Genomic DNA, 22,021 nt, shown 5'->3' on the forward strand with positions numbered 1-22,021 from the left:
CCTCCTGCTTCCCATTCCCCTCACAGCCACATCCCAGGCACACAAACTGCAGCCACACGAGGAACGTGAAACACTGTTTATTCTTTGTGGAAAGGTTGAACAAGGTCGAAAATGTCCTTAGAGGGCACTGACCCAGCCCCGCCCTGCAGGTTCCTGGGGTCGGACGCCTCTGCCCCACCCCCACCCCTCCCCATGCCCCTTGTTAACAAAAAGGAACGATTTGATGGGAATTCATATATAATAATTATAATAAAAATATACATTAAACAAAACAAAAAACCCAAACAAGACAACTTCAGCCGGACTGCCAGCACCGTTCACCGCGCTCCTCCCACCCCTGACATCCCTCTCCGCTCACTGCCCCCACGTGGTCTCTCACTCTCCCAGGTCTCCGGGTACCAGGACCACCTTCGGCGGCCCAAGGAGACCTCAAATGGGTGGGCCGGGTGGGGAGGGGAGGGCAGGACACCTGTAGGAAGGGCTGGGGGGGGGGTCGTCGGGAAGCGAGGGGCTAACCTGACAAAACGCCCAGGCGCCCGCCCCTTCCCGGAGGCTGGCGGAGGCAGGCTGATCCTCGGCTCCCTAGCTAGGTGGCTGCTCTCATCAAGGTCCCGGGTCGCCAGTCCCCCATGCGTGCCCTCTCTGCTCCTCTCTCTGGCTCCCCGCCTTCCCCTCCGTGCGGTCTGATTGAAGCCAGGGCACCAAACGGGAGCAGGTGTGCCTTTCTCGGGCCCTTCCTGAGAGCTCCAATAAAACGTGCCCTCCCCCGGCTACCACAGCCCGCCCTGTGGCGTCCCTGCCGGCCTGGCCTGCCCGGCCCCCCGCCATCCACTCCTGCTGCAACTCCCTGGTTTGCCTTTTGGTCCTGTCCTGTCCTCTCTGACTGCTCTGCCCCTGGGTCCCTACCCCAGCTGCCTGCATTTGAGTGAGGTTCTTTCTCTGTGGGCCCCAGGCTCACCCCCAGGACTCCTGGGGCCCACCCCGGTAGCTGCACCCCCTGGTCTCAGCTCTTCCAACCTTGACATCCCCATCCGAGGCTAACGTTTGGGAGGGTAGGGCTGTCAAGGGTTTCTGCAGCCCCAGGTTAGTCCTTAATGGCTCAGGCTCCTTCTGTGGAAGTTCTCGGGGGCAGGTGGGGCAGAGGCGGATCTTGGTGGAGAGGACTGACCCTCTCTGAGCTTTCCTCCCAAGGTCTTAGGGTAGCTGAGTGGCCCTCACCCCTTCACTCTCTCAGGGTCTCCCCCTCACAAGAAGATTAGATTTCTTTCAACCAGAAAGAGTGGTGGGAGGCTGCCAATTGGGTACCCCCGGGGGCTCGCGGGGCTAGCGTGCCCAGAGACCCCTGAGGTCAGAGTTCAGAGGTTAAAGGTATGTCAGGGAATGGAAAAGGAGCAGATGACCCCATTTGACCTTTACCAGCGAGGTCTGAGGGTCCTGCCTTCAAGTGCAGAGCCCGGACATTCAGATGGGGCTGAACACACACCAAGCCACGGGGGCCCCTGAGGGGCAGGGGCTGGGAGGCCGGCCCCTGCTCAGCCTCCGGGGGACCCATCTAGGGAAGAAGCAATGCCAGCGCGGAGGGGGGGAGAGGCCAGTCATGGGACAGAGAAGAAGGGACGTGGGGGGGGCTGGGGAGGGGGCTCGGGACCGGCGGGAGCAGCCCACCCACCACCACCTGCTGCCACTGGCCTTCAGAGGCAAAGTCCTCGTGGGAGGAGTGGGCGGGCGGCAGTGGGGGTCAGACCTTGTCCAGCAGGGAGCGCTGGCAATAGAGCAGTCGCTTGGGGGTCCCGTGGCGTCGGAAGAAGAAGACGGCGAGGCCCACCGCCAGCACCAGGAGCAGCAGCAGCACAGGCAGCACCACGGCGGCCGCGCTCACTGCTCCGCTGCCTTCCTCGTCCACCTCGATGATGATCACCTCCGTCTCCTCCTCAGTCCCCTCATCCGGCCGGCCCCCCGACGACGGGCAGCCCATCCAGTCCCGCAGGGCTGACTTGGGGTAGCCAGGCTCGACCTTCAGCTTCTGGTTGTTGAATTTCCAGTATTTGTTCCCCTTGTAGAAGTACGTGAAGACTGCAGGGGTCAGCAAGAAGGCGGCATTGCAGATGAGAGGTGCGGGCAGCGTCCGGAGAAGAGGCAAAGAGAGAAGAAGAGCGGGAGAGAATCCAGTCAGCGTGCGCGCCAGCTGAGGTAATCGCTTCGCTTTTCTGAGCATCCGTTTTCTCAGCTGTCAAACCAGGTAACTCTAGCACCAGGTTGAGACAGTGGTGGGGATTAAGGGGTCCGAAGCGTGGAAAGCACTTACTCAGTGCCTGGCACATGGCAGGGGCTCCCCTGTCCTCCTCATCATTATTTTCAACCCGATCCTCTCCGTCTTTCCTCCTGCTCTCTCTTAACTCCCTCTTCCGGTCCTCCCCTCACAGACACCTCCTGTGCCCCTCTCACCTTCATCGCTGCCCATGAATGACCCTCTGGGAGACTCAGGGATTCCTTCCCAGACCTTGATGTTTTTGGGGTACTCGCTGTCCACTGCCCTGAGCTCCTCATTGAAACGGTAGTACCTGGGGGAGAGGCAGGGAAGGGAAGTGGTTGGACACTGGGCATGTCCTCCGAGGGGAGTGGGACCCGGGACTGAATTCGCCGGTGAGCAAAGGGTGTTTGTGGATGGGGGCGGGGGGACAGGGGTTTTGAGTAATGAGGGCCTGCAGCTGAAAGCGGTGGAAGGTGGGGGTGGGAGGGAGGGCCCAGGCTGCAAGGAGCCACCAGCGGCCCTTAATGACAGTGCCTGGCAGCTGGAGCGGTGGCACAGGGCTGGGGGCAGGAGGCATCAAATGAGCAGGTCTGAAACGGTGACCCGGTCATACCCCACTCACTCAGCACCCACTGGAGGCTGCCCGTTGCTAGGCAACAGCACAGGCTCAGCCAGCTTCTTCTCCAGGGAAACATTTCAGGGGGAAAGTAGGTCTTCCTCCAGGATTGAGGGAACCTGGTGGTGGTGTCTGAGGAGGGAGGCCTGGGGCCCAGGGATTGAGGCCTTACTTGTTTCCCCGAAAGAAATAGGTCTTTCCGTTGGGCATCCAGAAGAGAGCAGCGTCGATCTTGTCGGTAGGCAGTCCTCGACCCAGTTCCTTAATGTGCTTGGGGTAGCCAGGCTCCAGGGAAGCTTCGTCAAACACCCAGTGCTTGTCTCCTGGGGAGGAGAGGGGAAGGCAGGATCTGATTCCACCTGGGCTCTACGGTCTTTGGAGGAGTCAGGTGGAATGTGCTCCTCCAGGGAGACCCTCCCCACACCCAAAGACTAAGGCAGAATGTCCGGTTACCTTTGAAGAAGACAAACTTGCCATCCTTCCTCTCGTAGGCAGTATTGATGGATGCGGGCAGGCCCCGCCAGAATTGGCCGATGGGCATGGGGTATCCATCCATCACCTGGTTTTTCCTCACCCGCCAGAACCAGCGCTCCTGGGAGGCAGTTCATTACATCTTTAGCTTTGTCCTCCAGCTCAGTCCCCAGAGCTCTCCCACTGCCTCAGTTTCAGGATTTAGTCCTCCTGCTGCTGTTTCCACCCAGCCTCCCGGTCATGGAGCCCTTTTGTCCCCCACACCAACCCACTTCTCCCTCTCACCTTGAAGACAAACATCTCCCCTCGGAGCATGGCCACGGTGTCAAAGTTCCCATCACAGATGTTGGGCCCATAGGTGGGGTTTTTGGGCTTATCAGGGACAGAGGGCCTGGAGGTGGTCCTGGGTTGAGGGGGCATCTTGGTGGGGAACCCTGACTCGCTCCCTGGGGCAGAGAACAGGAGGGGCACTTCAGACTTGGTGGCAGAGTAGGAGGAAAGGACAGACATATGGGCAGATAACACCTTTGGAGAGGTGTGGCTGGGCCTTTGCGGGAGGCTGAAGCAATCAGCTGGGCAAGGACAGAAAAGGTGGGGTCTTTTAAAAGTGGGAGCGGATGGAGGCAGGGTCAGGTGGGGGGGCCGGCGGGAGACTGTAGGGCATGAGGGAGGGGAAAATGCACAGGCCAGGGAGAACAGGAGAGGATAAGGGGCAGAGAGGAAGGAGCAGATGTGGGCGTAGATTACTTGCCATAAAGTTGCTGGATGCCCCGGCGGTCATCATCGGGCAGCACGAAGTTCTCTGTGTCCATCCACTGGTAAAAGGGTGCCATGATGGCCGAGGGGTCATTGGAATGCTCAAGCCCCAGGGCGTGGCCCAGCTCGTGCACAGCCACCAGAAAGATGTCATTTCCTGGAGGGATGGGGATGGTTATGATGGCAGCCTGGGTCTCTTCCCTCAGACTCCCTGCTTCCCCATCAGAATCTTCAGGTTCACAACGAAGCCCGCCTGCCAAATTTTCCACCCAAAGTGACCAGATCCTGAGTTCCAGCCTCATAGCTGGCAGAAGAGGCAAAATCCAGCCAGCAACTCTTCTGGGTAGAGGCGAGAGACTGTTCTGGGGCCGGATCCAAATCCCAGCAAGGATCGGGAAGCTGAGGTCCTATCGGGGCCTCAGTTTCTACCAGGAGCCAGACATGACATTTGCCTGGAAAAGTGAGTGATGCAGATGCTTTGAAGTCTTTGACTGGGAAGTCAGTTATTGGGCGAGAGAAGGGACCAGATGTAAATAGCTCAAAACAGGATTCCTGCTTTCATTGGAAGTCAGACCGGGAGATGTTTGTGGTCCCCCAGAGCCCTGAGATTTGGGGGTCTGAGGCTTGGGGAGGAAGCTGGAGAACCCCCATACAAATGACTCTTGACTCTTCCAGGGATAAGAGTCCCCGGGCTACCTCGCTCACCATTCAGATCCTCATTCCGGACAGTCCAGGGCTCGGCAGAGTCAAAGTGGGTGTCCCCTCCGATGTTGGGGCCTGGGAAGTAGGCATGGGCCAGGAAGCCACCCTCGCCATCGAAAGGCGTGCTGTCGCCGTGGAAACCCTCAGCAAAGAAGATCATGATGTCGGCCTGCTTCTCGTGGCCCTCACGGATGTAGGCGTAGGGTACCTCTCGGAAGTGCAGCGGCGTGGCACTCTCCCACACACGAAACGCCTTGCGGATGGCCTCGAACGTGGCATACTCCCCCACCTTGGGGGTGTAGTTCTGGATGCTGAGGTCCAGCCACGTGGAGAGAGGATGGGAGTGCGTTAGGACAACAAGGGGCAGAACTCCTTTCCTGTACTCTCCCAGGTCTGACTGAGCCGTCCAGCCACCTTTGTCTGACCCAGCTCTTCCCGCCGCCTCACGATGCCTCTGTCCCAAGAACTGAGGGCTTTCTGGCCCTGGGATATACCTTCTACCGGCTGCACCCGTCTCCAGGATGAGAGCCATTTTCCTCCCTACCCCCGAGGATGCTTCTCAGGAACAGGGGTGAGTAGGGAAGGGAGCCTCAGGGTCTCTAAGCACCACTGATAGGGAAGGGTGACCTGATGTGAGAAAGGCCACTTGCCTGTTGGACTCACCAGAAAGTGATCTCGTTATGCTGCCATTTGAGGCCCTGGATGGCATAGCGCTTCCTTCGAACATTGGCCTTGATCTCAGCCCCAAACTTGTCTGGAACGCCACAGCGGGGGCGCCTCATGGCCCTGGGGTGTGAGGATTGTGGTCAGGAGAGCGTATGAAAGAGAAAGGTCTTCAGAGGAGAGGGGGAATGTCCGGCCCCAGGGTCAGTGTGGGGAAGAGACAAGGTCATGAGGTCTGGAAGAACAGGAGAGGGTCGGGATCAGCTTGTGGGGATGAGGTGTGGGGGTGGAATCAGGCATTCAGGTGGCAGCCTCTCTGGTACTCAGTGTTGTGTCGGTGGGTGCTGGGCAGAACTCCTGCCAGGGTCTAGCACTTACTTCATGGTGTCTGCATCAGCCTTGCCTGTCACTCGCAGACCGTAGAACCTCTGCATGGCAGCGATGGCAGCTGAGAGTGACTGAGGCGAGCGCTGTGTGTGGGTACGCAGGTCCCCAGGGGGCAGGTAGCCATACTGCTGCAGCCAGGCCTGTAGGGAAAGGGATGTGGCTTGGAGCATCCCCACCTGGCCCGAGGGGAGCCTCTGTTTCCTCACGGCACCTGGAATGCACCCTTGGCTTGGTGTGGAAAGGGCAGTGAGCTCCCAGCCTGGCTCTGGCAATGGGTCTGGAGGAACTCCCAGGCTGGACCCAAACTCTGGCCCGGGTCCTAGTATGGCTGATCCTCTTGGAGGGGTGGGGAACCACAGCGCTGGGCTTTGGCTGTAACTCTTTTGATGGGAGCCCTGGTGGTTTAGTTGAGTTCTAGGACGTCTTCTCAGGGCTGAGATTCCTTCTAGTGCTTTTCTCCTCTGTGTCGGTGTTCTTGTAAATACAGCATGTCCCACCTGAGGCTGGGGTGTGCCCATGGTGGATGGAGAGGGGAGAGGCTGAGGGGCTCCGCTTTGGGGCCTGGCATGAGGCTTTCCTGGGACAGGCATGCTGTGCCTCCAGGGTATACACAGCTGAGATCTTTTCAGAAAGGAGAGCAGAAAAAGAGCTAGGGCTCCGGCTGGCTGCTGATAGGGGAAGCTGGGGCGTTTGGAGGTGGTGCGGATGTGATCCAGTCACAGAGTCAGGATCCTGCCACTGTCGCCATCCAAGCAGCATCTGACCTAGGGCTTGGGACCTAAAGACCCATTTAAGGTTCTCAGTAGAGGGAGTGGGAGATTGGGATGGTGGTCAGGATTAGGGTTAGTACTTTACTTAGTATTTTGGTGACTGTAGTTTATTTTAGGTATGATGTGAAATTGTTCATGATATAAAGGCTGGCATATTGCCTTAAAGTAAAGTTAGGTTTTTGGTGTTTGATTGAAAGGTACCCACATTGCAAAGCCCTGTTGAGGGAAAAGTCAGCCTTTATTGTAAGAAAAATGGAGTCTTTTCCTAAAGCCTGAAAAGTAAAATGAGCCAAGTTTTATATGGAACATGAACATGCTCAGATCCTCCTATGGGGAGATGCTACTCGGACGGCTCTGGTCCCTGCTCCAGCTTTGCCTTCTTAAGGAGTCCAGAGGAGGCTGCAGGTTGCCTAGGGCGGGAGCTTGGAGTGCAGAGTGGCGCTGCATCCCTTACTCCGGGTCATTAGGATGGCTCTCCACGTGGCCCTTCACCTCGAGGCCCAGGCCTTGACGGTGGTGCAGTGCTCTTGCACTGGGGCTGGGGGTGATTCAGGAGCAGCTGACTGGGGACCTGAGCCGGCAGGGGCAAGAATTGCAACATGGTTCTGGGAAGTGATCCCCTACGGCTGATGATGGGAGTTAGGGCCCGAGATGTAAACAACACAGCCTTTCCCCAGCCAACAGGCCTGGCCAGAAAAACCCTAGCACCACCCGCTCTGAGAGCCCCTCCTCAGGGGAAGAAGGCAGGGAGCGAAGTTTAACCTCCGTTATACCAGAGGGGAGCAGAGCAGGAGGCTCGTTTGGGGCTGCTCTCCTGGGAGCTCTAAACTTGCCCTGACCTGCGCTAACTGATGCCACAGCTAGTGCCTGCAGGAGGCCTGCTGTGGCCTGTGCCCAAGTATGCAGGAATCTCCCTTTGCCCCTGGCCTCACCTGTAGGGTAGTCACATCCCGGGTTTATGACCTGTGGTGGGGGAGCAGCTGCTTCAGCTTTGGGAAAGGATGGGAGCAGCGCACTGCTGGAGCTGGAAGACTGAGGTCAGGCCCCCTCAACCCTCAGGGGGCAAAGCTCCTAGGGCAGGATGACAGGAGGGAGGGTGGCAGAGAGATAGGGAGAATGCACATCTGGGAGCTCTGGGATACATCCCTCTTCCTGATGAGTCTTCCAAGAAGGTGGATAGGTCTAAATATTCACGCCCACAACCCCCACCCCATATGCAGTAGAGAAGGTGGAGACTTAGTCGAGAAAGGGACTTCTCTGGAGTCAAGAGAGCCACAAGTCCTGGAAAGGAAGTGCCCCCATTCCTCTCCTCCTCCCAGGCCTAGGCTCCGAGCAAAGCAAGAACCACAGAGGAGACTATGAGGTCGGAACCACAGAAGAGAGGACTCTTGTGTCTGCGGCTGAGTGGGAGAAGGGCCAAGTGCCAGACTGGCCAAGGAGAGGAGAGGGCTGTCCCGGAGCTGGTGCAGGACCCTGGAGGTGGTGGGAGGAGGCCGGCTGTTTGAGGCCTGGGCCACCCCAGCTCTCCCTCCAGATTTGCCTGGAGAGGGAGCAACTCTGCAGGGTCAGAGAACTGAGTCGGCTGGCTTTGTCCTGAAAACTGAGTGGTGCAAGGTATTCCTCTAGGGGAAAGTCAAGGACAAGGAACCCCTCCCACTCCTAGGCCCACTTCACCGGCCTAGGAGTCCTGGAGGGGGTTGGGGTGAATCTCTGGCTCTTCTGCAGGCCCTGGATCCCAGCCTCTGGGCCTGCTCCTCCCTCCCTCTGCCTCCCACCCCTCCATGGTCCAGAAGCAAATGATGGTTCTGGCACTGGGACTGCCCATGACCCGCTTAAAACAGAGTCAGGGCTGCCGCCCCTCCCCAAGGGGACCTAGTGGGGCAGGGGAGGGAAGGAAGGCAGGGCAGGCGAAGTTGGCAGCGGGAAGCCCCCAGATGCCCGGGCTCCTTTTGTTAGGCGCTCTCCCCTTCGGGCCTCTGATGAAGACTCCAGGCCCGGAAAGAGGATGCCTCCTCCTCCCTCCTGGACCCTGTCAGGCTTAGCCCCTGGGCAGATTTTTCACTCTCCGTGGTCACCTCCATGCCTAGGGCCACACTATTCCTGTGAGTCTCAGGACAGAGAGAGTGTGTTCTTTCTGGAGATGTTTCCTCCCGGGGTGGGACCAGGGCCGGGACCAGGAGGGAGGAAGCCAAGTCCTGATCCCTTCCCCCTGCTCAGGGGCCCTTCCCGGCCCCTCCCGACCGCACCCAGGCCCTGGCCGAGCTGAGTGGGTTGGGATGGCCCAAAATAAGAAGCTGATCAAATCCGTCTCCCACCTTCACCCCAAAATAAAAGAGAGAGAGAGGAAAAACTTCCTCAGACAACTCCCACGCGGCTTCCTCCCGAGCCCGGTGGGCCAGCGTCGGGGAATGGGTGGGGGGCAACCGAGTCAGTCAAGACCTGCGCGGGAGCCCAGGGCCAGGCCCTCACCCCGCTCCCCGTACGACGCCCCCAGTCTCCCTGCAATTAACACAGAAAAGCAATTAACAAAAAGAGCCTAAAGGCGCCGAAGGGGGAGCAGGGAGCGGAGGCGGCAGCCCGGCCGAGGCCCCGGCTCACAAGGAGACCTTTGTGTGTCCGGAAACGCGGGCCAGGGAGGCAGCGCCGCGACCCTCGACGCCAGGGCTCCGGGCCGGGACACAGAGGGTCCTCTCGGAAAGGCGGGGGATGGGGTGGGGGTCGGGCCCGCTCCGCCGGCCACCCCCGACCGCACCTGGCAGCCGACGCGTCCGAGGAGGGCCGGGAGCGCCAGCGAGGCGGCTGCCGCAGCGTGGGGGGCCCGGGCCAAGGGGCGCCGTCCCCGGAGCCCTCCCGGCCGGCAGAGCGCCGGCGAGCGCGGGCGGGAGAGCGCCTGCGAACTGTAAAGTCGAAGAAACAACAAACTCTCGCACATGACAAGAAACCAGGACAGCGCGGGGTCTGAGCGGAGTCCAAATATTTATCAGGCTCCTGACCGGTTCCAGAGCTGAGCTCAGAGCCCAGGGGAACAGGGGAGGGGTGGGGAGTGGGCCCCGGCAGGAAAGTTCTTCCAAGGAAAGGAATGGGAAAGAAAGTCGGCGGCGCGCGCGCGCGCGTTGGGGGGTTGGTAGTTGGAGGAAGCAAAAGTTGGATCGACTTGGAAGTTTGGAGATGAGGAGGGAAAGGAAAGGAAGGGGGACCCTGCAGGCCGGAGCAGCGGAGACGCCGAAAGCCCTCCTCTCCGAATGGGGGTTGTCCCCTCGGAGACCCCCGGGCTCGCCTCCCCGGCGGGCGCGACTCCGGGCAGGGCCGGAGGAGCTCACTTACTTCGGGGCTGAAGCTGCTTTGGGCAGAGCTGAGGGAGGCGAGCGCGGAGGCGAGCGCGAGCAGGGGGAGCAGCAGACTGCGGGCGGGTCGTGGGGCGAGAGACATGGTCCGCGACCGTCCGGGCAGCCGGGCCGTGCGGGCTCCGCGTAGGGGCCCAAGCCCTGGGGTCGCACCGCCACTCCCTCGGGGCGCCTTTTGTCTTCCGTAGGCACTGAATTTGGATTCCTAGAGCGCTGTCCGCCTGGAGATGAGGGGATTGTTCTTGAAAGCGCCTGTTTGCTCGTCCCCGCTTTCCCGTTTTTTGATCTTTCTTCTGCTTAGTCTGCGAACTGGATGGCGAGCCCTCTCTCGCTCTCTCCTCTGGTCCCTCCCTTCTCCCACAGGCTCCCTCCGCCCCCGCCCCAATGCCCTCCTTTCCCGGTGCGGACGTGGTTGTTTCAGTCTGAATCCAATTACAGCCAAGAGCAGGGTAAAAAAAAAAAAACCTAAGTTGCCTTTCTGTGGTGGAGGCTGCCATCTGCAGGGGTTGAGGCCACAGCCGAGAGCGGGGGGCTTGGGGGAACTCAAGGGACGGGATGTGGGAGACTTTCTCCTTCTAAGCATATTTTGGGTGGCTTGATTCCTCTGCTTCCACCGTTCGTCTCACCTCTGTGGGAAGCACTGGGAAGCTCAGAGCCTGGGATGGTGGGGGCATCTTCCGTGTCCGCGAGACCCGGTGTGCGGGGTCATCTGCTAGGGCCTGTGGCTCAACCGTATTGAAAATTGTGTCCCTTATTCTTGTCAGCCACCTCTGTCCCTACCCTAACAAAAAATAATAAAAAAAAAGCAACAATAACGAAACCTAACTACCCACTGACAAATCCCACCACCACACTGGATCTGGGGGTCCTGTCCCTGGAGAAAGACGAATGCGCCCCCTTTTTTATTGTCCTTTGCAATCTGCTGCCCCTTGAACTAGAACTGGATGGGGAGGAAAGGAGTGCAAGGCCATGAAACGCGGGGAAAGGCAAATCAAATTTGGTGAAACTGCAGAAAAGAGAGAATGGGAGTCAGGCCTACGGGGGTTTAGTTCCCGCTCTATACCGGAAAAGGAGATAATCCCTGAAAGAGTATAATCTCCTCCTTCAGGGGCTGACCAGACTCTGAGAACAAAAGGTGGAGGTATGAAGGGAAGAGGGAGGGCAGGCTAGAGCTGATGGTGGGAAAGGGAGACAGATAAGAGGTTGAGGGCTAGATCTGGAAAAGCAACACAACAGAGGCAGGAAAAGTGTGGGACACAGAAAACCCAACCATCAGCGAAATCTAAGATCCAGGAACTGCATTGGTCAGCGAAGAGAGGAAGGAGGTTGGGGGGGGGGGTGCAGAGAAGAAGGGAGGGAAAGAAAGCAAGGGAAGGAATAAAGGAGGCTGGACAGAAATTATGTCAGGTAGGAAGTTCCAGAAATCCTAGAGATAAAAGAACTGTCACATTATTTGTGGCAGGAGAATGGAAGAAAAGCCCAGTGCTCGTTATTGTAATGGGAGCAAAGGTCCTTTTGCCCTCAGAATCCATGGGAGGAGCCATGATCAATAAAATGAAAGGTTTCCCTGGGGCCTGTGCAGCTAACAGATCTGTGGGAAGTATATGGTGGCTATTAGGTACCTATTCCACAGTCACTGTTTGGGGGCTGAGCACCACAGGGCTCCCCTGCACAAGTGGGGGTTGGGAAGTACAGGCCTCTCTCCAACCAACCTCTGCAATTCAGTCAGAACCACAGAAACCTCAGGATCCCACTCTTCAGCAGAACATGCAACACCCAAGCCTGCTGTTCCCGTGTCAGCCTTCCCAGTGGGAGTATCCTCTAGGGCCATGTATCTGAAGTTTACAAGAACTGATACCAGTTGCTTGCCAAAAAGTGGATCTCAGCTGGAAAGCCTTTTTCATCAAAACATTTATTAATGCGTAACTGCATGAGGCCTGAACTCTGTATGGGCTGTTAAAAGCTTTAGTGTGTGGCTAAAGCCAGGGAAACTGTTGCCCTCTTTTTCATGTTTGCAGAGCAGCAAAGTTGGGCCAGTCCTATGGCCTGCAAAAGAGGGGGTCAATACCCCCAAGCAAGGTTCTGCTGAACCGGAATGGAGCTGTGGTGAGGGCACTGTGCCAACACTTCCAGGCAGTGATCTTACAGCCTGTTCTTCCTGGTGTCCATCCTCTTTTGCCCTGAAGACAGATGGGGAACATAAAGACTTTCTTCTGGCTGGGATGACACATCTAGGTGATAGAAAAGAAAGCCAGAGCCAGGCCGGGGGAGACAGGAGTTGCTTTTTATTGACTTGGTCGTGGATTCTGCAGTAGAGCCCCTTTGGGTTTAAGAGCATTCTGCTGCTTCCTTTCTTCTTCCTGCAACTTCTCTTGCTGCCTGAGCTGCCATGCCTGTAATCCAGCATCCATTTCCTGTGACAGCAGTACAACTCGTCTCTGAAACAGACAGGAAAACAGTGTGGATAACATCTGGGGCTTGAGCTCCGCACCATATATCCTTTCATTCACAGATCAAAGTCAGAGGTTTCAGCTGGAAAATGACACCCCTGACTGGGGAAGGGGTGGAACCAGGTCCTGGGCTGGGAAGCAGGCGGAAGGCAGCAAAATGGGTGTCTACTATTGGTTCCTGCCCTAGGAGTGACCCACTCTACCCTCCCTTCTCCCGGTACTGTTAAAACCTTTGGCGGATAAAACCTCGGAGTGAGGGGTACGTGTTAGCTTAGGTGCCAACTAAAGACAAATTACAATTTAACATTTCTCCCCGATTACACACAGTTTGCTCTGTGTGGGCTCTGGCCACTCACTGCAAACTTTTCCCTTTGGGCTTTTCTTCGAAGCTGGCCTTTCATTGGAGGAGCAGGGCGGCCATCTGCAGATAGAAGTGAGAGAAAAGGCGAGTGTTAGAGATGGCCTGCAGGACCCTGGGAAAGCGGCTGTGATAGGAAAGAGGGAAGAACAAATCTTGAGCTCCTCTTTTCCATTTCACACCCACTGTAGCTTAATTCCCCTAGAACACTTCCCTCAATGGTGAGGTATGCCAGAACCACCAAGAATAAGCTCCTAGGCATGTTCCTACTCTATTTTACTTACCCCTCCCTCATTAGCCTAGAATTCGAGGTCCTTTGCAATGCTGAATCTCCTGTTTTATCTTCAGAAACCCTCCACTCAAGCGATCTGATTACTGTTCTACTTACCAGTGAGTCCTTGCTGAGTTCCCTCTCACTCTATAATGAAACACCCTCTTTTCCTTTCCTTCCAGCCAAATTCTCATTCTTAGGCCCACCTCAAGCTGTACTTGTCCCAGAAATCCTTCTCTAACCTCTTCAACTCTGTCAGCTCTCTCTTCTGAAAGAAATGCATCTCCATCATTTAATATTCATCTCTCTGTTTGGGGACATTTATTGTACTACTGATTGGTTTTAGCCTTATTTAGCCACCTCAAATCCTTCTGGAAAGGGGCAGAGCACTGAAATATTATTACTTAATTTTTAAAATGTCCATGCTTTGTTTTCCAGCTAGACTTTTAAGTTCCTTGGGATTAGGGACTGTATCCCTTACTTTCACTGTAGTATAGTGTAGGCCCATAATAAAAATCTTATGTCTGCTGACTTGCTGAAAAAATGCAGTATCTGATCTCAAGTAGTTTATAACAGAGATTAAAAGGATACTTACTTTCTACAAAGAAAGAAAGAAACAGTGAAAACTCTGTCCAAAAGTTTGAAGGCAAGACAAATAAGAGATAATATTCATCAGGAAAGGGAACCAATACTGTGTATATCAGGTGCTTTATACTGGTTGTTTCATTTTATCCTTCCAAGAACCATCTGAGATAGGTATTCTTCTTTTACATTTGTGGAAACTGAGAGATACCATTAAGTAACTTGCTAACCACAAAGTTAGCAAGTAGAGTAGCCTGGATTAAGAATCAATTCCATGGGCTTCTCTGGTGGCACAGTGGTTAAGAATCCGCCTGCCAATGCAGGGGACGGGGGACCAATCCCTGGTCCGGGAAGATCCCACATGCCACGGAGCGACTAAGCCCGTGCGCCACAACTACTGAGCCTGCGCTCTAGAGCCTGTGAGCCACAACTACTGAGCACGTGTGCCACAACTACTGAAGCCCACGCGCCTAGAGCCCGTGCTCCCAACAAGAGAAGCCACCACGAAGAGAAGCCCGTGCACCATAACGAAGAGTAGCCCCTGCCCGCAGTAACTAAAGAAAGCCCGCGTGGAGCAGCGAAGACCCAACGCAGCCAAAAATAAATAAGTAAAAATAAAATAAATTAAAAAAAATTCAATTCTAGAGTCTTCCCAGTATTCCATACTACTTCAAGGAGCTCCTAGGCATCCTACAGTAAATAACAAGTAGGGAAAAAATCTTCACCATCCTCCTCAGCCACCAAATATCTGATTAAGAAGGTTCATACTCCTGTAGAATCCAATACTCAGGTTGCTGTGCTGTTGAAGGGGCCCTGGCCTCTGCCCAGTTCTAGTCCTGGCTTTGCTACTATCTAGCTGTGCGCTCCTGAGCAATTTACTTCCGTAGGCCTCAATTTTACCACCTGTGAACTGGAGTCCCAAGGCAGTGGGGAGTGGCTTCAACTTTTCTAAGGTTCTTCCTTTCTAGGGCGTTTTGTTTTGTTTTGTTTTAAGGTAAAGGAAGAAACTTTTCTGAAGAGAGCCCGTCATCCTCTGTCCTCGCTCTTTCTAAGCCTCTCTCTGAGACGCTCGTTTAGGCAGCCTCTCAAAGAGCTCTACCTGCACTTGGTAACAAATTCTCAACAATGTACTCACCACACAGAAGGGCGGTTCCTCGTAACTTAAAAAAAACCACGTCCCTCTTAGACACATAAAGTCTTGTCCCTCCCGCGGGATGCCCCACATCAGAGTTAGCTTCTGCTTATCCCCACAAACCAAGAAGATCCTGTCTAGCTTTACTTTCCATAGGCGTAGTTTGTAGTTTAATTTATAAAATAAACAATAGGATTTCTTCCCCCCAACTCCAAATACAAAGTTCAATACGTTGTCCGCTCAGACACAACCCGCACCTTGACACTCCCCCCAACTCCCCTCCGACCACGGACGTTCCCTCTGGGTGAAAATCTCCGAAGTAGAATTAACTGTCAGATCAGCGCTCACCCGCGTAAGACCAGTCTGGGAGCTCCGTAAGGGGCCCGTAGTCGGAGGGGTTGGCGGCAAGGCCCTGCCTGGGTGGAGAAAAACAGTTCCGTGAGGACTCAGCCCAGCTTCTGGCCCCTCAGTTCCCCCCAGACCGGCACTCACTGGAGTCGCCACTGACTGCCCGCCCGAGCCGCGGCGCCGCAGTGCAGCCTCCGGACACCTGCTGGGAAAACGGCAGAGTTGGGAAAGAGGCCGTGCAGCCAGCCTAGGCGTCCCGGGCCTGCCTCCACGAACCCCTGAGCCCCCGGCCCCTACACCCGCTTACTACACAGCAGTAAACGCAAAGCAGCCATGCTGAAGCGCCGAACCGGAAGTGGGCGTGACCTCGTGGCCACGCCCGACGCTGCGCGGGAAGCCGGGAGTCGCCATCTTGAATCTGGTTTTCAATCAAGGGCCGCGCCATCTTGGCTCATCGTACGGAAAAGAGGGACAAAACTGCTTCCAGGGATTTTTGGGTGAGAACGGTCGTTCAGCGTATGCATTCTCAGTGGTGGTTGCAACCGTGCGCAAGTCGCCTGCGCCCAGACTAAACCGTTCCGAACTGTTTCCCCCCACCCCCCCCCATTGCCCAGCAGCGGTCAATAGTCCTTTTAAATTTATTCTTTTATATCAGTTGAGTAACATCCACGTGACCGCATTCTGTCTTCTGGCATCACTGTAACATATTTCCTCCAGCCTAAGAGTCAAATTTAGAGTGAATCAGAAAATTTGGGTTTCAGTTCTCATTTATCAAACGAAATTGAAGAACTTGTATGTGATAAGCACTGTGTTCGGTGTCGAGAGCAGAGCAGACGTCCCTATTCAGATAGAGCTCCTAGTCTAGAGAGAGATGAAGATAAATAATCATACACATTACTGTAATATTACAGCTGAGATGAATGCTGGGAAGGGAAGTAGGTGCTGCTTGTGAGCATATGATGGGAACGATCTGGAGTAGGCTGTCTAATAAGGCTTTCTTGAGGAAGAGGTATTGGAGCTAACATCTGATTCCATTTTTATAAGAGCTACCACCACACACTGTATAATATAATCCTCGCAAAAACCTTGTGAGGTAGGTAGTAGTAAGTGGCAAACCCAGATCCGTGGCTTCTTCCCTCTTTCTTTTATCACTCACAGACATACTTTTATTGTGCTTTGCAGGTATTGCATTTTTTACAAATTAAAGGTTTGTGGCAACCTTGCATAGAGCAAGTCTATCAGTGCCAGATTTTCAAACAGCATTTGTTCTCTTTGTGCCTTTGTGTCACATTTTGGTAATGCTTGAAATATTTCAAGCTTTGGCATTATTATTTGTTATGGTGATCTGTGATCAGTGATCTTCGATGTTGCTATTGTAATTGTTTTGGCATTTTTTGAGCAATAAGATATTTTTCGAATAAGGTATGTACTTTTGTTTTTAGACATAATGCTATTGCACACTTTTAATAGACTAATATAGTGTAAACATAATTTTACATGTACTGGGAAACTAAAAAATTCCTGTGACTCACTTTATTGTGATATTTGCTTTATTGTGGTGGTTAGCTCCAAGGTATGCCTTACTTGCCCTTGGGGAAGTCATTTATCCCTAATTTCTTCATTGAAGAAAAAGCTTAAAATATATCACATTTATGAAAACATTTTAAGAACGATAAGGTAAGTGAAAGTGCTTTATAAATGGTGAAGCTCCTACAAAAGTGGCCATTACTCTTGTGCTAGGCTATAGACACTTAAACACATGCTGACTGGGGGAACCTGAGGGAGTGGTGTAATGGCCTATCTGGAAGTTTATCGTTTCCTTCTGCAAGACTGGGAAGTTTTTCCACAGGAGGTGGCTCTGAACTGTGCTTTGAAAGAGGGGAAGGGTGGGTCCTGGTTTAAGAAGTAAAAGCAGCTGTTTTGATAACAATAAGAATGGTATAGGGGAGGGCTGAACTAGAAGAAGGGATGGGAATAAAAGAACCTTGGCTGTAAGCCAACGGATGGACCCAAAAAACTAAGCAAGGGAAGTAAGACAAAAGAGTACCATTACCATTTTACATTTGTACACTTAATTTTCAGTTATCAAAACACTTCTGTATAAATGATACAAAACACTTCTTTATAAATTTTCATAATAAACCCGTAAAATAGATAAGACAGACCAGGAAGCAATCACTGTAGAGATAGCTTGTAATTTTCAGAGATCAGGAAATTGAACCAAAATGTGGCTGTGGATTTATTGTTTTACAGTTGCAATAATGACTGAGTAACACCTTTCCCAGGCTAGACTCCATGTGCCTTTGGCTGGTTCTGAGATAGACAGCTGAGGCAGACAGCACTGCAATCCCATTACATAATTTACAGTTGCAGAATCACGCGGTAGGAGCCGAGGGCTGGAAAAATAACGTCGGTGTCAACATTCAAGATTCGTAGGAAAGATGAAAGGCTGGCACTACTATCAACACTATATAAAGGAGTTGAACCAGCAACACTCCTCTATCTTTTAGTAGCTTACACACTATGGGTGCAAAATCATGAAAAAGGCCACATGCATTAAGGGGAACAAATAATGTGGACAATATTAACTCCACATGCAGAACTGAACACATGCACTAATTTAATAGCCGTGGAAGTCAAGGAGCCAGAGCTGGAGGACTTTGGGGCAGATGGGAATCTTGATCTGTAAAACTGGGAAAACTGGGAGGGGAAAGGTCTTTGGAAGGAAGGTGAGTTCAGCCTTTGATGTGGTTAGAGTGATGTGGCAGGGGGGACAATCCATGGATTGGAAATCCATGGGTTGGAAATATGGGTTAGGATTTTGAGAGGGAGAGAGAAAGAGAACTCTAGTGCTGACAGCTAACATCATCAGCATTCTCAGGGACCTCATGGAACACTGTTGCAGGGGAGTGGGTCTGGCACTAGGACAGCACTCTTCAATGACTTCATCAGACTCTAAACCACAGGAAAGCGGTTTCATCATCCCCTAACTGAATGTCTTTCAGCCTCTGGACTTCATCTGGCAAAGGCTAGAGTTAACAATGGTGGGAAGCATCCGGAATCTGAGCTTCATGTCTTTCCTCTGTTACTTAAACTCCTTTGCCTCTCCAGGGCATCACAGCCTGCATTTGGCTTTAACACATTGTTGTCCATTCATGTTTTCATCCAACATGTTTATTCAAATATCCTTCTGTCAGGTCTGTATACAGTAATTTTTGTACAAGTGCACTGGGCAAGTTGGTGCTTTTTAAACTGTTGTGATGAATAATGATGATGTTGGAGAAAGAACATTAAGTGAAGGTGACTCTGGGTAGCTAATTCCACCTCATTTTGCAACCTCTTCTCCTTTTTGCATACCGTGACTAAATTCTAAGGTTGAAGAAGAGCGAACTATTTGGGAAGTGTCTTATTTCCTGTTCCTTCATTGGCTTCCTCCTTAGGACGGCTCAAAAAAGATCAAAATCACTGTCACTCCATGCAAGAACTGTGGGAACTGACAGCTATAAACCACCCACTCACACAATACATTGCTTTGCATATTATTTCCTTATTACTTACATAATTTATTGTAACATATTCCTTTTCTTTTCCCATGGCTGTCAAATCTCTGCTCAATCAGTACAGGCTAAATTCTGTGTTAAATGACCCAGCTTCAGGATGGGTAAATTATGACCTCGGGCTACGCTCTTTGGGAAGTCTCTTAAGCTGTGTGCCTTTCCACCAGACTGGTCTTGAAGGTGGGTGGTTCTCTATGAATCTCTGCAGAGTGGCTTTAAAAGATGCCAAAGCTGGACTGTCCATAAAGTCTACTAAAGGAAATTGTATTATTTACAAGTCATCTTTTAGGTTTAATACGTGGTGAAACATTTTCACATCCCTTTCCTTGAATTAGTCCAGCAACCTCCTCTTTTATTGGTCCACTCTACCACTAAGATTCTTCAGATGAAAGGTGCGGTGGGGACTCCAGCCTCCCGGACACCCTCAGCCCGGACATTTTTGGTTAAGTGCTGCCTCCTGGCGGCGGCCCTACGGCCCGACACCTTCCCGGCCCGGTGGAGACCACTTTCTTTAATTTGGGATCTTGAAGCTGACGCAACAGCTTCCCTGAGAGGGCGGAGAGTTGAGTCGCCCTTCCGGGAGACCCCTCCCCTGGCTCCAAGCGGGCGCCGCTCCCTCCCCTCCCCCACGGGGCTTGTCGATCCACAGTCCCTCCCGAGTTTCAGCCGAGAGCGTCTCGGGGCTGGAGGCGGGGTTGCCTGGGTTCGGGGCCCTTGCCCAGACCCCCGTCGGGCCCGCCAGCTCGAGCTGGATTGGGAGGGGGGGAAGAGGAAGCTGAGCGTTCCTGGGGCGGAGGACGCGTCTAAGGGTATCCGCGGTCATTTTCATTTCCCAGGGGCAGCGCAGCTGTGCCTGAGCCAGGACAGGGCAGGGGAGCGGCTTGCGGGGCCTCTCGGTTCTCGGACCTTTGCGATCTTCGCCTACACCGACCACGAGCTCTCTCTTCTAGCGCTTCCTGGAGCCCGTGGGGGGGGGGGCGGGGACTGCTTGGCCAGGTGGAGGGAACGAAGGAGTCCGGGTGAGGTGGGGTCCTGGTGCCCCAGGGCAGAGCCCGCCTCGGCCGCCGCAGCCAGACCTGGACTTCGGAGGCGACCGAGCCTCCCAGAGGGCCTTTGGGGGCGGGCGGTGGCTGGGTCGAGGTGCGAAGGAGAGATCTTCGGGCCGCAGACACGGAACCGGGGGCCGAGAGAAAGAGGGAAGTAACGGGAAACGGCGGGGACGACGTCAGGGGGCAGGGCCGGGAGAGCTAGGCTGGGAGGGGGGGCAGGGCGGGAGAAACGGGCAAAGGTGAGCTCTGCGCGCGGACGGGGCGGGGGCGGAAGGGGGATGGGGCGAGGCGAGGAGCGCAGCGGGGGCGGGTCTGGGGAGAGTTCCTGCTGAAGGACGTGCAGTTCCACTTTCCTCGAACCCGCATGCATTTGCTTGAGCCTGAGCGCTTGCCTCCCTCTGCCTTTGTCCCCTCTGCCCTTTCACTCCTTCGCGGACGTCGCACCTTGCGCTCGCCGCACCCAGACCGGCCACCTGAGCCTGGGTGTGGGGCAGAGCAGCCGGGAGCTTCCAAGCTGGGGAAGGCGCGTTAGATGAGGGGCTTTTTGTTTTTGTTTTACCACTGAGGAAGCGGAAAGTCCCTTTCAAATCATTCTAGACCGCCAAGTAAAACTGTGAAAACTATACTCTTTTCCTTTCCTTCAACCCATTACAATCAAAAAGAATAAATACCCTCCCCCCTCAAAACTCGTCGATTAGGAGCCAGAGCAGCTGCAGCATAGGTGGGCCTGAAGGGCAAGTTCAGGACATTCCCGGAGCCCAACTGGGAAATCAGTCTAGGAGGAAGGGCATTGTTCATTCATTTATGCTTCCAGCAAACATTCGTTTGTCTGCACGGGCCCTGCGCTGGGGATGCCAGCGAGTAAAGCTCTGGTGGTGCTGCATGCTAGTGGGGGAGGTGACAGCAAACAAACAAACTCCAGGTGATAGTGGGTGCCTTTGAAGAAAAGTCCGGCCGGTGAAGCGGATGGAGATTGGCAAAGGGAAGAAGTTACTCCTTCCGAGACTCCTCAGGGAAGGTCTCTGATTAGAGTGGTGTTTAAGTACAGACCTGAATGGAGTGAGTGAGGGAATGAACAGTAACATGGAGAATGTTCCAGGCAGAAGGAACAGCCATTGCAGAAGCCCTGAGGTGGCAGGGAGCATGCTTGTGTGGCAACAGCAAGGAGACCAGTGTGGCTGGAGTGAGGGAGAGGGAACAGGGACCAGTGCCAAGAGGGGCAACTTTAGGGCTGTCTTCCTAGGAACTTCCCTCATTTACAACTTGGATTTGAGCCCAGAGTGGGATTAAGGGGCAGGCCAGCTGGGCAAGCAGCCTGGGTCTAAAAGGGCGCTAAATTATCCTTAGGGTAATTCAGACGTTTGGAGCCAATGAGCTCGGACTTCTGTCTCTTGGTGAACTGTAAGTTGGCTCCCCTCCACTGACAGAATCCTTGACGACTGCTCACCTAGACCACCTGTCTCTAGAATAATTCTGCAACACGCAGGTACAGGTACAAGTTGCAGGGTTAGACCAGCCAACTGATAGTTGCCTAGAGGCAGTGATCACAGCTGGAATTCTGAAAATGTGCTATGCGCTGTGACGTGCCACTCCCTGAGATTTATGCCATTGTCTACATTCAGAATGGTTTGATATGCCTACCAAGAAACTGTCTGCTTCAGAAAACTGCATGTAATGAATTCATGCATTAAGCTTTAATTTTGAAGAGAAAGAATGAGGCTTCCAGTTTTTATTCCGAGAAAATCGGTATTCCCCCACTTCTGCTACATAAACATTCAACAGATATTTAAATAATTCTGGTTTGAGGGGGTGCCAACTCCCTGGCTTGCCCAGGGTGCCAGGGCTTGCTCTGGTCCACTTGGCCGGCTCTTACCTGGCAACACTCGCATCACGTGAACCACCTGGGGACCTGATATGTGAGCGGGCTTGCTTAGTGTTTGGGTGTGTGCGTGGCTATAACCCCACAACTGGCCTTCCTTGGTATGCATGGCTTACATAGGGGCTGAAATGGCACTGAGGCTCTTGAGATGGGACCACAGAGTTCCAACGCCCTAACCATGGAGCCTATGCCCTCCACAGGGTCAAGGATAGTATGTGAGTGGGAGATGAGTAGGGAATGGAATGAGCGGGGAGGGGGTTTGTAAAGGGCATCAGGAGAGCACCTAGGTCCTAGGTCACTGGGAAAACTCAAGACCTCAGTAAATGCAGGACAAGCAGGAAGTTCAGGGGCTGAGGTAGAGGGGAGGAGGAGCTGAGGCTCTGAGTGGAGAAGGTGCCTGGAGGCGGGCAGGCGTTGAGGTCCTCTGGGTCTGAA

The 22,021-nt window shown here is 53.9% G+C and overlaps 3 protein-coding genes across 6 annotated transcripts in view; 1 reads left to right on the top strand and 2 right to left on the bottom strand.

Annotated features, from left to right (window-relative positions):
• Positions 1-206: 206 nt before the first annotated feature.
• On the bottom strand, positions 207-10,375 carry MMP14 (matrix metallopeptidase 14). Of its 2 annotated transcripts, none has more exons than XM_079913700.1 (10): positions 9,941-10,375; positions 5,838-5,986; positions 5,460-5,582; positions 4,800-5,107; positions 4,090-4,251; positions 3,624-3,784; positions 3,321-3,459; positions 3,040-3,190; positions 2,446-2,561; positions 207-2,073 (listed from the first exon to the last, which is right to left on the bottom strand). In XM_079913700.1, exons 1-10 carry the CDS (start codon positions 10,043-10,045, stop codon positions 1,739-1,741), a joined length of 1,749 nt encoding a protein of 582 aa, XP_079769826.1. In that variant the 5' UTR covers positions 10,046-10,375; the 3' UTR covers positions 207-1,738. The 2 variants fall into 2 exon arrangements, with proteins under 2 accessions (XP_079769826.1, XP_079769825.1); XM_079913699.1 differs by having other exon boundaries at positions 3,624-3,780; positions 4,086-4,251.
• Positions 5,358-22,021, top strand: part of SLC7A7 (solute carrier family 7 member 7) — a 50,140-nt gene continuing 33,476 nt past the window's right edge. Inside the window, exon 1 of one of the 3 annotated variants that reach the window (XM_079913704.1) lies at positions 5,358-5,367. The gene's annotated coding sequence lies outside the window, so the exon portion shown is untranslated. Of the gene's footprint in view, positions 5,368-19,325; positions 19,468-19,929; positions 19,947-22,021 lie in introns of those variants that run through there. The other 2 variants (XM_079913702.1, XM_079913703.1) reach the window with 2 other exon arrangements.
• MRPL52 (mitochondrial ribosomal protein L52) lies at positions 11,860-15,512 on the bottom strand (the record flags this gene model as incomplete). Its single annotated transcript, XM_079913388.1, is given in 7 exon segments — positions 11,860-12,398; positions 12,767-12,831; positions 15,102-15,169; positions 15,246-15,306; positions 15,409-15,447; positions 15,450-15,473; positions 15,476-15,512. Coding segments are annotated over 7 exon segments (447 nt in total). The 3' UTR covers positions 11,860-12,245.

This window comes from Stenella coeruleoalba (assembly GCF_951394435.1).
Source record: "Stenella coeruleoalba genome assembly, chromosome: 2".
NCBI classification, from domain to species: Eukaryota; Metazoa; Chordata; class Mammalia; order Artiodactyla; family Delphinidae; genus Stenella; species Stenella coeruleoalba.